The sequence below is a fragment of the Muntiacus reevesi genome, chromosome 2 (assembly GCF_963930625.1).
Source record: "Muntiacus reevesi chromosome 2, mMunRee1.1, whole genome shotgun sequence".
In the NCBI taxonomy this organism is placed as follows: Eukaryota; Metazoa; Chordata; class Mammalia; order Artiodactyla; family Cervidae; genus Muntiacus; species Muntiacus reevesi.
In genome coordinates, this window is record NC_089250.1 from 111783098 (window position 1) to 111796434 (window position 13337).

At 44.1% G+C, this 13337-nt stretch overlaps 1 protein-coding gene across 8 annotated transcripts in view; it reads right to left on the bottom strand.

The window, feature by feature from the left end:
* KCNMA1 (potassium calcium-activated channel subfamily M alpha 1) overlaps positions 1 to 13337 on the bottom strand; it is a 748269-nt gene that overhangs the window by 135093 nt on the left and 599839 nt on the right. For all 8 annotated transcript variants that reach the window (XM_065922697.1, XM_065922687.1, XM_065922690.1 and 5 more), the window contains one exon: positions 11896 to 11972. In XM_065922697.1, coding sequence (XP_065778769.1) covers positions 11896 to 11972 — 77 coding nt within the window. The remainder of the gene's footprint in view (positions 1 to 11895; positions 11973 to 13337) is intronic.

Below are 13337 nucleotides of genomic sequence, written 5' to 3' on the forward strand. Positions count from 1 at the left end.
GATTGGGACAGTCCAAAATCCCTCTCACACTACATCTATTCATTGTCACTGTTAAAACAATTAATCCTGTCCCTTGGCACTGTTCTGAAGGAGCAGTGAATCACAAACCAGAGACAATGATGATTCTCTGGTCCAAAGGCCCCTAAGACTGCTACCAGCACAAATAATGTCTCAGACCTCAACTGTGAGTTCAGATACCAGCACCGGGCTTGCCACACTCTGATGCCACACTCCTCATTAGTGAAATGAGGGCTCCCTTGGCCCAGGACACTCCACGGATCCCACCTTCAACACTAGCATGTGAGCCAGCTAACTTCTCATGGGGATAAATTCTCAAGAGCGAACTGCTCTTCTCCCGCCCTGGTGCCAGTATGAAGTAACTGCTGCTGGTGAAAATTTAGTTGAACCAGCTCTGGGCACTTAGAAGAAAAGATAATGGATAATATGATTACCAACAAATACGGCGGGTGCTTTCAAGAGGAAGTAATGAACACAGAAGGAAGGATCGTCTTCTACTGTTCATGCTACCAAACAAGGCGACAGCCACCCTTGAAGGTATCCAAGTCCTCACGCAAACCATAACCTCCTCTGCGCTTAGACGAGGACCCTTAGTGAATAAGCTGGAACTTTCAGTAATATCACCTATGAACTGGGTCAGTGAAACACCAGCAAAGTCCGTGCTGAAGGTGAGGTATGTGGGTGTGGTGAGGCTCAGACATGCCAACTGTCACAAGACCACAAAACTCTGTAACACCTCTGAGCTTGTGGGGGGCAAAGACTGACCCCAATGGACACAAGGAAACCAGGGAGATTCTTGGCTTATGATTTTTGCTGTTATTCAGAATCACGATTGCTACAAGAGAGCTTAAACAGGGGGCTATATTTTTGGCAAAAAGGAAGTTAATAATGGACTGATCCTCTGAATGAATCATCATTGGGAGGAAAAACTCTAGAATCTACCAGCCTGTAAGGGTTGGCAGATTCAGAATATTCTTTTTCAGAGCATTAGGAGGCAAACCAGTACTAGAGGAATGAGATACAAATTAGGGAGACATTGTAAAGGAAAAAAAAAACCCATCTGCATGGAAACCCTGTTGTATTTTGGAAAGTATCTAAGCTCACTAAAAGCAGTTTTATGCCAGAGTTAGCTTGTTCTCTGTACATCGTTTTCCTACCTCCTTTCAACCCAATCCAATGTCTAACTCCTTTCCCCAAAGAGTAAGGTATACATTTCCATGCATCTCTGTATCAATTCAGCATTTGATGTGCTGTCATATTAATTTCTTTAAAGGAGAGAGGAGTAATGTCACTGGATTATAATATCACAGCCTGCACACTCTTACAAGAAACGTAAGTTCACAGAACAGGGAGGGAGGCCTCCCCAGCACACACACAGAGACACGGGCAGCGAGGGGACACGTCAGCACATCCAGCGGGAGAAACACACACAGCGCCACAGGCACGACACGAGACGGGGATGGGGCCACGGACAGCACAGACACGGAACTCTGCGTGTTGGGGTTAAACTTACAGGCACGGAAAGTGGTGGAGCAATCACTAACAGAGACAGAAGAAAGTGGGAAGGCTCTCTCAAGGGTGTCCACGTTACCACGCACACGGCCTGACATGCACGAGCAGTCACGCTCAGAACGTCCGCAATCAAAACAACATGCTCGTCTCATTCTCTTGTAGATGGACATCTTGGCTATAACCACGGGGGCCGGATGGGAGGAGAGGAAGAGCGGTAGTTAATGGCAAAGTCACACACAGCGAGGCAGCTGGAAGGGAGCTGGAGGGATTGAACACAGGTCTTAGTTCACATTAACAGTCTTGACCCAGAAAAAATAAAATGCAGAGAGACTGCTGGTAACAGTTTGGTTGTACATCGAAAAGAGCAGAGGAAGTATCAGTGGCCGGTAGAGTCCTCCAAGGCTGCTGCATATTAGTTTTCTCCCCTATGTAAAGCAAGTGACCACATGAAGGGCATGGCTGATGACAATAGGGTTGTTGGATAAGAAGCAGCACGTGTTAGAGACGGCAAAAACACAACCAACGTTTTTTTTTTTTCCCCTGGCACGATTAATACAGGAGGACAAAATATACACACAGCCAATCAATTAGTTCCTTATTGGGTGCAATGAATTTTTTTTTTTTTTTTTTTTGCAAGATGCAAGAATATCTAGTATGTAGGCTTTCTAATTTCCATCCATTTCTGGGCATTAGGCAGAAGCCGGGACAAGCTTTCATCAAATTAGATGTGAAACGATTACATGTTAATATCGAATCTGAGGATGCCTCTGTTGAACTTCCCCAGAGTGAGTTTACGTGATGCCTACAGGAATTTAAATTTACTCTTGACAGAACAAATATCCAAATCTGTCCATGTAAGAAACGCAGCTACTCAAGGCAAACGCTGCATATCTGACATTAAAAGCATTTCACAAACAAGAAATCACCAGAAGCATATGAGATGTTGGTCTGCTGGAACGCGCTAAGCCACTCATGGGTGTATTTTCTGCTTACAGCTCAGAGAATTTGAAAATCCCATCTGCTTTTCTCTCCCCACCCACCAAAAATTCAGAAAGCTATAGGGTTATTGGTTAACAATAATTTTTTCCTATACAGAAAATACTGGCCAGCATAGATGAGAAATTACAAAACATGAGATGAGAGAATAGATCCCACGTAAAACATCTTAACTGAGATCTGCATGAGGCCTTGATAGCTTGTCTTAAGCTACTATCACAGGTTCTGCACTGCCTGGGAATCCAACTTGAGCACTAACCTACAAAACTTGTTGGACCCCAATTATAGTTCTCAAGGCCCTTCACCTCCACCCTTCCAGCCAATTTAGATTTCAGTATAATGAGAAGCTTTTGTACCTCATTTTGATGCTACAGCAGGCAAACATCATGACTCATCCTTAGCACATGCCTGCCTGCTCCTCTCACAAGATGGGAGAATTCATGTTTATTTCAAGCATCACAGCCAAATAGTCAGCTGGACTGGAGAGGTGTTATTCCCTGGGCCCATACCTTTCATTTTGAAAGTCATTTTTCCCCCATTTTTTTTTTCTTGTGGAGAAATGGTTGCAGTCTTACTTTAAAATATGGCTAGTGGTTTTGCCCTCTTTGAATGTTACCGTCACTAGGAAGAGAGGTTTAAATCTCTCCAATGGGTCAAGTCCTGTTCTAAGACCTTTATGACTTGCCATCCAGTCTATTTGTCAAGCAGGGGGAACGTTATGATTGTGAGGAACAGGCACTGGGGGAGATGAATGAGAGATCTCTTCAGCAGCAACTCCATTCCCGTGATCTTGGCTCACACTTCTAGCGACAGGTTCTGTTAGCATCCTAGCTAGTCAGTTGTTCAGGTCATCACCATGCAGCCCCAGCCCCGTTCAATGTGTCATTCCTGAGCTTAGCTTTTACAAAGGAAAACGGAAAAGAAGAAAAGAAAAAATTCCACTATAGCATTTGAATCAGAAGAATTTAGAAGGTTGCCCAGACACCCCAAACAGCAGTTGTTGAAGTCAAGAAAGGGAAAACAGTCTTCGGTGGAAGACATGAAAATCAAGTTATTTTAAATGCATCCAGATCTGCTACCCAACTCACAGACCACTTGCTTGTTTTTTCCTTCTCAGTTCTTTTACTGGAAATACTGACTTGTTATTTACACAGAGGAGGGAAACGAAGATGATTTTTTGTTTCACTGTAGATAAATTGTTTTGAAAAAAAATTTTAATCAAATGCTGTAGCAGAAGAGAAGCCCATCAAACTCTGAAATGCTATGCTTCTCATTAGCAACAGTGCCTGGTTTTCGTTTTCATACTGCCATTTTGGGTTCATACACAGTAATAGACTCTGACACATTTATAGGCAAAAAAAGTTCTTATATGTATACCGTCTTTAAGGACAAGGGGAGGGAGGAGGGGGTGGAATAACTTTTGAAATGATTTTGTCAGGGGTAAACCCATCATAATGGGTGATTGAAACCTCCTACTTGATAAGGGTTCAGGAGGAAACACAAACTTCAAATCAGTGCCTCTCGGGGACTGTTTGCAATTGTTACTGTTGGCTCTTCTGGAGACCATGCATTGTTCTAAAATTTCATACTGTTAGCATGCAGGAACAGGCTGAAACTGGTAATCAAAGCAGCAAAAAGAAAAAAAAAAAAAAAACTTTTGCTATAAGAAGATTAAATGTTAATTGTCAGCACTCACATTCCAAAGCAGCATATGCATAAGAAAGAAAACATGCTATTTCTTGTCATTCCTTCCCAGTCATCAGTTTTACAGTCACACCAAATCCAAAATAGAAATCTCAGGAGACAAAGAAGCACCACACACACACACACACACACACACACACAAATCAGCAAGAGCGGTCAATGAGAGGCTCAAAGACAAGACAGAAACAGTTAAAAATGACTGAGCCCCACACGCTGATAAACCTTTGTGAATTACAGCGTCTAGACCAAGGTGCCACCAATTAAGAGGTTGGCACTTTTGTTTTACTTCTCAAATAGTCCATTTTCACTGGTCCCCCATCAGGTGTCTTCACCTATATACTTCTGGGTCCACTTTCTTAAAAGATAAGGCCCATTCTGACCTCCTTCTGGTGATTGTGATCCATCGAGCTTGAAGGATGTTATGTCCCAGCCAGGAAGAACCTTCCACTGGGCCATGTTATGAGTCACAAATAGGCTCTTTAATTAAAAATGGATGAGGATGTGTCTCTCTGGTAGTAGTCGTTCCAGGAGAAGTATATGCTCCGTGTGTAAAATTATACTTTCAAGTCGTAAAATAAAATTATATCAAAATTAAGTCATGGATCTCCAACTTTAGAAAACACTGTCCGTCAACCTCCTCGACTCTCTCTCTCCTTCCTAATCCTTCATTTTTGTTTTAGTGAATCGAGGCTGTTCAGAATTAGCTGGTGTTTTTTATTTCCATGTCTCCATGATTGTTTCCTCTTTTAGAGCTGATGTAGGTTCGAAGGTTAATTTCAGATATCAGAGTGCCACTTAAAACTCCCAAGGTTAGGTTTCAAAGGGCAATTGTGAAAGTTTCAGTATTTATTTAAAACAGAAGTTAAGTTTCCTATCTACTCCCTGGCCACATAGAGTGCCCTCTCTCCTCTGGTGTTTGCTGATTTTCTTTTTTTATCTAGTCACCTAATGCTCTCTTCCCCAATCGCCATCCTCAGAAAAGGGAGTTTTCCACAGGAGCTCAATGGTAATGCTAAGTAGACCTGTAAGGACATCTAGTGGATTCATATGGAAGAGCAGCTAGTTAACAGACCACCCGAACAAGCTGGGTGAAGATGCTGCGTGCCTCTAAGAATTGAACCCTGCAGTGTCATTTCAACTCAACGGCTTCTCCCAATCCACAGATTTTTAAGGGAGAGCCAGGATGAAAGCCAGAGAGGTTCCAGGACATGGTCCTAGAGTGGTCAAAAGTGGCAGTTTGCGTGAGCCGTGCAGTCAGTCGCGGCCTGTAGAGCAGGACTGCTTCAGCACCAGCTGGCTGGGTCTCCTTAGAGCCCTGTGATAGCTTCCTGAGACAGAGAACAGACAAGAGTGCATCGTGGAGGGGTGTCCATGATGCAGCTACATGTCATTCCATTTCAGCATTCTCGGAACTTTATGCTCAATTAACTGTCCCCATCGGCTGGCTTAACTCTGGGAATGCAGAGAAATATAAGCCCCTGGAGACTCCGTTTTCCCTTTGCCCCACATCATAAGGTTCTTGTTCTTGGACTAGTGCCACAGATTCAAAGAGGTTATGTGGTTGCCAAGAATTAGACCCTAGGTCTCACCTTTCTCCCCAAGAACTCTGTCCTAGCAGTTTTACAATTTGAGAAAAAGCTTTTATGTCCTTTCCTTCATCACGATGAAGTGCATATTCATCCAATACTTCCATTATGACTTCCTAGTGCTATTTTTAGAGACAAAAGTATTTTCCTCATGGACATCATCAAAACTGTTTACTCAAGTGTTGAAAACTGGAAGATTTCTCAGACATACTCTTGGACAACTTTTCTTATACATGCAAAGGTCTTGATCATGAGAAAGGAAACCAGTAGAGAAGGGGCTGCTGTAGATTAGCTTAGTTACTGCTCTTTCCTTGTGTCAAGCTGACAGTCAGCTGTCAAGTTCAGGTTCTCTGCTGGTTAGCCCTTCAGAGCCAAGCTTGGAATGGAAGAGGGAGTTGGATTCCATCCCGTTCTCACACCATCTGCCTCCTGAATCAGCAACCAAATTGTCAGCCAATTTCCAATTGTAGAATCTTAATTTCCAGGGTGGGCTGGAAGGGGCAGGAAAAGCAGTGCTGGACTAAAAGCCTCAGGTGGAGTTTTCCAACTGCTGGGAAAAAAATATTTTAGGTTTAAAATGGAGCAATTCGAGGCAAGACTGGAGTGGAAGAAAAAACAAAACAAAAACCTGCTCTTCAATTCAGATTGCAACTTCATGTTTAAAATCAGGAAGGCTGAACTCTAGAACTGCTCTTCATATGCTTGGCAGCAACTAAAATTTTAAGTCAAAATATCCATGGAAGAAAAAGTCCATTGAGGTGTAAGACAGAGGCATATGTTTGATGGAACAATGGGAATCCGAGAGCATTCCCCATAAACGGGGAGTGATGTCTTCTCTTGGTGAAATTCTCCAAATAGCTTCTGGAGGGAACAGACCTTCCCAGGTAGTTTTCCAGGAATGGAAAGAAGGGAACAAAAAAGCTGGTTAAGGACAGCAGCAGAGAGCACACTGAACTAGTAGGGTGATCCTGCCCTTAACGCTGCACTGCGGCTGGAGAAGACAGAAGGATTTGGCACTAGCGTTGTCTGCAGACTGACACCACAGCTTCCCTCCACTAGATACAGTAGGCCGCTTGGCAGGGAGGAAAGCCATCCATGTCCTCAACCCATTTATCAAGATGTTCTGCAGAAAAAGGGAGCCACGGAGTCAATTCTGGCAGAATTTTGCCCCAAATTGAAGGTCACTTTTGTTCTGTTGGTACATAGAGTGTACTATACCCTCATACGACTAGCCCAAACCAGATGACCAACTTTCTTCTTCTTCTGCAAAGGAGTAAGAGAGAACCAGGTGCAGAAACAGCTTCTCCACATTCCAGGGCTGCTGTGCTGAACTAGTCTGTAGGTTGGGTCTCTTGTCCACGAGTAAAGATGGATGCTTGTTGCTGGTGCCATGGAAAGCAGCACTCTTCTAAGGCACACACGGAAACACTGGCCTAAAAGGTCCTCATCAATTGCCACATCTCGCTGGGAGAGATGGTCCGATTCCTTGAGCAACATAGGGCTCAAAGACTTACATTTCCTCATCCAGGCGGGCTTCTACACAGCTCATTAACAAAATGGAACATACTCTCTGAACCATCCCTTTCTGCCTTAAACAAGTAAGCAGATCTTGCAAGATGTCTAGGTATACAGGAACTAGGTATGTCCTAGTGGGTATTGCTGAGGGAGAAATTTTATTTTAAAGCAAAGGCATTTCACAGACTATAGAAAATAATTACCACTATGGAAATACTTGTCTCCAGTATGGCAATTTAGGTACTTACAGTCCCAAAGCTGGGTGTCCAATTAAATCTCTCTCAAGCACTTACTCGTGTAGAGAGGCATGTGTGGTGTAGTAAATACATCACTCTCTCTATACCTCTATGCTTATATATAAAAATGTACATTTTTACATATAAAGTATTGGTACTTATCATATATATATATATATATCACAACATGGGAATATATATGTAGCACATGTGTTTCCCTCAGGATAGGAATTCAAGCTTAACAGCAGAGGAGACCAAGTATAATTTATCAAAGGCAAGCATGACAATGACTCCCAATTGATGAGGCATCTAGAGCTAGTGGTAATTACCTCAGCTGACTCAGTGTCCCCTCAAGGTCCCTGAGACAAGGCCTTCAAGAGAAACACTGTTGTCAAGGTCTTATTTTCAAGTGGAAAAATAAGACAATGCCAGAAGCTGGCAAGAGGTTGGCAGGGAGGGGGGGGCATGGAGGGCAATGGAGGGGGTGGGAGGTGGATGAACAGAGAGGGGTTCCCTGCTCGCAGGGTTCTTTAGCTCCAGGCTACTCTGCAGACCGAGTTGGGGCATGATGTCACTGCTACATGCAACATGAATACCAAAAGAAAAAAGAAACTGCAACTGCACAGAAAATAAAAGAAGTATCTCTTCTAGAGAAAGACAGGGGGAATTGGACTCTGGGCTGCTGGGAACCCGTTTTACTCACAATATATCACTACCAGTGTGCAGTTAAAATAGAGTAGGGGCCGTATTCCAAGGCAGCAAAGAGAAAAAAATAAATCAAAAATACGTCAATGATTAGAAGTTAAAGAAAATTCCTTCAAAACACAGCAATTTAGAACATGATTTGTCCCCAAGGAGTCCACCTTTTGGCAAACTTTTAGAAGCTGGGGGAGAAAAAAGGAAATCATTAGACTGGATTTGTTACACAGAAAAAGAAAATGAGTAAATAGCAGATTCTGAGAACTTGCTCCTTGGCCAGACAGCTGAATTTGACTCTCTTCCTGGATGGAGAACTACGAAAAAATGGGAAAGAATGCAAAAGTTAAACTATACTACCACAAAATTTCCAGAAACAGAGGGTCCACACTCAGTATTTCTCCAGGTAGTATGACACAAGACGTTTAAGACTGAATGAAGGTGAATGGGGATGTTGGGATGGGGTGGGGAGATTTAGAAAGGGAAAAGCGAGGTTGGGAGAGGAGGGTTAGAAAACCGTAAAATCCAGTGATGTCATCAGCTCTGCCCTCCCAGAGACATATCATTCCAGGATGAATTATTAATACCTGGCCTGCCAGGTTTGGACAATGGAGCATGGGTCTGCTGCCCTCTCCAACTGAGGGTTACAGGCAATGTGTGTTCAAAGGCAGGAAACCACCCCAACTTGCATGCGTTATCAAAACTTCTAGCTCCTTCTCACAGAAGTTTCTTTGCAACCCAAATCTATCTTCCCCAATTTCATAACCTGCCCAGCATGCCCAGGGAAGTTCACATTTAATCATTTATTTTATTCTCACCACTCTGCACACATATGCATCTGTATCCCACCTGCTGTAACACAGATTGCTCTGGCCTTTTAATAAGGAAGAATGGTATGTGGACAGTTCTGATTGTCATCAAGCATCAGTCTCACAGCTGAAGGCCTCCAAGAGGCCCAAAAGGGGAGAAGGGTGCAGAGAGAGGGAGCGAGGCCCTATCTCACTGCTTGGCTCTGCAGGGACAGTCCTTTTGTAGCAGTCTGGGCCACCCTGAAGGATGGGAGATAGTTCGATTCACTAGCTGAACCAACGTTAAAGGTAATGAGGGTAGAATTATTTAAAACAATTACGTCCCTCTCTCTCCAGGATGAAGCTAAAGTCAGCTGCCACTTGCTTGCCTGGAATCAAGATGGAAAAATATCCTAGAGTCCAAACCCTCATCTCCAGGGACTTAAAAACCTGTCTGCTGGGTTCCACATCAGTGCCCAGTGAGGAACATGTCAGCATCCGAGCAGGAGTCAGCGACGCTCGCTCATTCCCTGCCATTTCCATTCTCGCCTCCCTAGAGCCTCTTCTCTGTCTAGTCACCAGGGAGATTCTTTAAAACAAGAATTGATGATATCATTAACTTGCTTAAACTCTTGCAATGGCTGTATTTATTATAGGACTAAAACCCAAGTTTCTTCCCATGGCCCCTGCCTGACCTCATCTCCTACCAACCTCTCCCCGACCCCACCAGCCTCACTGGCCTTCCTGCCTTTGCTCAAACACCACCAACTTATCCCTGCCTATGCCCATGCTGTTTACCTGTACTGGATCTCAGCTTTAGCATTATCTCCCAAGGAAGGCCTTCCAGAGCTTTTCAGCTAAAGCAGCATCCATACAAGATCCCTCACACCCTCAGGCAGTCTCCTCTCTCTTCAGAGCACCTGTCTCTCTCTGAAGGTATTTAATTATTTGTATGCTCACTGCTTATCTCCATTCACTAGAGTGAAGGCTCCAGGAGGGCAGGGACTGTCTTGTTCACTGCTCCCCCCCTGGCACCAAGAATAGTGCCTTGCACAAAGAAGGCACTCAAACACATGTGAATGACCGACCGACAAGTGAAAGGAGCCTTGCCATTTCACTGATACCCCACGGGGCCAGGTTCAGTGGCAAGTACCTGGTCAAGGGTTATTGGCATTAATGCTCTCCTGCATTCCCCAAACCCCTCCACTACAAGGGTTTTCTGACAAGGGTTCATCCTATTACACTTGTTCCTCTCTGATGTACTTCTGCCTTGGGATGTTGTGTTCCTTCTGGTGGAAGTGATCCAGGCGATGCCTGGTCAGCTGAGCTGTGTTTCTGTGTTTCCAACCAACCGAGCTGAGCTGAGTGGGGACACTGCTCAGTGAGAAGGGCCTTTTGAGTTATGGAGTGTGGGGGACTGGATGAGAAGTGAGTTTGCTCTGTGTCTCCACAGGATTTTAGATGCTCTTCCTGGGAGGCTGCCAGAATTAGAGAATTCTGAGGCCCCCAAGAAGTTAGAAGTATGGATATTCAGCACAGTGAGGTGTCAGAGATTGGTGAAGGAGACCCATGTGTTAGGTCAGTGGACTGAAGCTGCCCCAAGCTTGGCAACTAGCCCTAGAATATTTCTGAAGAAACGTCTCTAGACTAAGAGTGCTTCCCATGAGCATTTGCCATAAGATTGACACAAGCCCACGTGCATGCTTGTGAAAAAGTATTTTGTGGGGCGATCTTTTATAATTGGATTCTTACTCTTCAGATCCAAGATCACTCATCTTGCCCTTCTCTCTTACAAAAAAGACTAGGAAATAACATCAAGAGAGGTCTTCAGGTGAGCCTGAGTCCCTGTCTGTCAGATCTGTGTGATCTCATCAATCTCATCCTCCCACTAAACTTGGAGCCTCACTTTCCTCTTTCTGTAAAATGGGATTAATAATCCTGCTGTCAACTATGAAGGGTTATGCTGAAGATCAAACGTAATAATGATCGTAAAGAGCTCAAGGGCTCTGGAAATATTAAAATCACCACAGGAAGGAAGGAATCACTATTGCTGTTTTCTCCAGGGTTGTGAACAGCTTCTATTAGACAGTGCAATACAATGACTGCAAGCTTCACTTGAAGTCCTAATGCTTTAGGTCAAGAGTTCACCATCCACCATTCCTGATTTACCATATCCTCCTCAAGAAGTCCCACTGGCTGCTTTGTAAGGAGTTTGAGATGAGATAGGCCAGCAGCCTATACATCCCAAAAAGTATGGTGTTTGAGATTTGGTTACCAGGCAATGGCATATAAAGTCCATTGGTGATGACCAAGTTCTTCCCTTGGGCCAGTCTGAGAGTATCACAACTAAAAACTCTGACCTCTGGTAACCAATCCAGCAAGGATCCCAAGTGGGAAGAGAATCAGCTCCCAAATCCTCAGACTCAGTTTCCCTTCAACCCTAGCACAGCCACCTTTACACTTGAGAGCCCCTAGTCCACTGAAAATCACCATGCAAAAACACTCCCTCCTCCAGGGCTTCAGCTGCTCTCCATCTCAAACATAGATCACATTTACTGTGTTTGATGGACACAGCTACCTAGGCATCCCTTTAGAGTCAAGAAGTGGGGATTAGGCATGAGGCTCACACCAAGGTGTTGATGGTGGCGATTTTCCATCCTCTGCTCTGATCAAGTGAGGACAAGTATTTATTTCATGTCTCTTTAAACTGTGGGGTGAAACATAAACATATTCAAGAACCCTCTTGATGTTTAGTGTTTCTTTAAAAAGAAAAGGAGAAGGGAAATGAGTTGGGGGAAAAGAGGAAGGAGAGAGGGAGGGAAGGGGGAAAGAAACACTACTTACGCCGTTTGCAGCCGCATTTTTTTATCCTTTTGGGATCCGTGATGTCATCATGACAGGCCTTGCAGTAAAAAAATGCCCTGGAGAGAGAGAATGGAAAAACTGACACGTTTCATAATCCACCCAAGTGAAATGAGGACCACATTTCCTCCACCATGGTGCCAAATTAATGAAACACGCCAGCACTAATTTCCTTTAATCTTCTGAAAGGTTTAGACATTCATAGACGGAAATGTTTGTTGCAAGACCATTTACTTCAAACACAGGATTCTGCAATTTGAGTTAGTGCTTCTTTTCATAAACTTTTATTTGAAAAGGAGCTGGGAGAGGGTTTGCTGATGTGACACTCCACGTCTGCCCTCCCCTCTTTCATTTTGGAGAACAGTCCTCAATGCCACTCATCAGAACACTTGGGCAACCAGCTCTGGGCCCTCGGTGGGAGGTTAAATACATCCCTGACATCCTCACGGTCTGATCAAATAGGTATTAAAAAGGCACAAGGATGGCATTCCTGAGTCAAATAAAGATATCAGCCTTGTCACTTTGAAAGCACGTTCTCTTGTCAACCAAGGTAAGCAAGGTTGAAGAAGAAGGGAAAGTCATGGGGGTCCTCTGTCAAATTCCTTCTGGGAATTCACAGCCCATATTTACTCCCAAACAGGCTGGACCCACTCCCACACTCTCCGGACCTGAAAATACTGCATCAATGAAGGTTTTCTTCTTACTAAGGAGCATAGTTCATTTGACCCAGGGATGGGTTGGGCAGAGGGTGTTATAGGGTTGGGGTAGAGGACTAAACTTAGGTAGAAAGAAGGAGACCCACAGGCAGCAATCAACAAGAAAATCCCCTCGTGTGACTCAAGTGTCAATACGCGATTACAAGGTGCATTGGCTGTGTTGGAGATATTCTGGATGAGGCAAAGCAAGGTCACTGGAACACTGTTTAAAATGTACAGGGCCTGGAAGAACAGCACTGGGAGCCTGTATCCTTTCAGTACTGGGGAGGGGCATGGGTACTGTGATAGTGAGAAAATTTACCGGAACAACCTTCTGAATAAGGAGACTAACAAAATTTCTGGCTCACCACCTTCATCACTCCCAACAAGCAACTGAATGCCAAGGATAAACATGGTCTTTCCTTGACCTAGGCTATAAAGAAATAAACACATTTCTTGACCATGTTATTCTCGGTTCCTTTTTGTTTTTCATAGGACTTCATTTATGGTTGGCACTGGCTGGAAACCAACTTTAAGACTTTGGGATCTGGAAGAGATTGTGTGGATCTTGCAGCCAAAGTCCCTGGGACTCAGTGTCCTCATCTGTAAATCGAGGAGGTTGTCATGATCTGTGCAAAGTCATCCTGTCTAGACCTTAGCCAACTCCAGAACTTCTAAAGTCAAGCCCAGAGCTCTTTCTACCCTAGCAGTTCAGCCACTGCTTAAAAT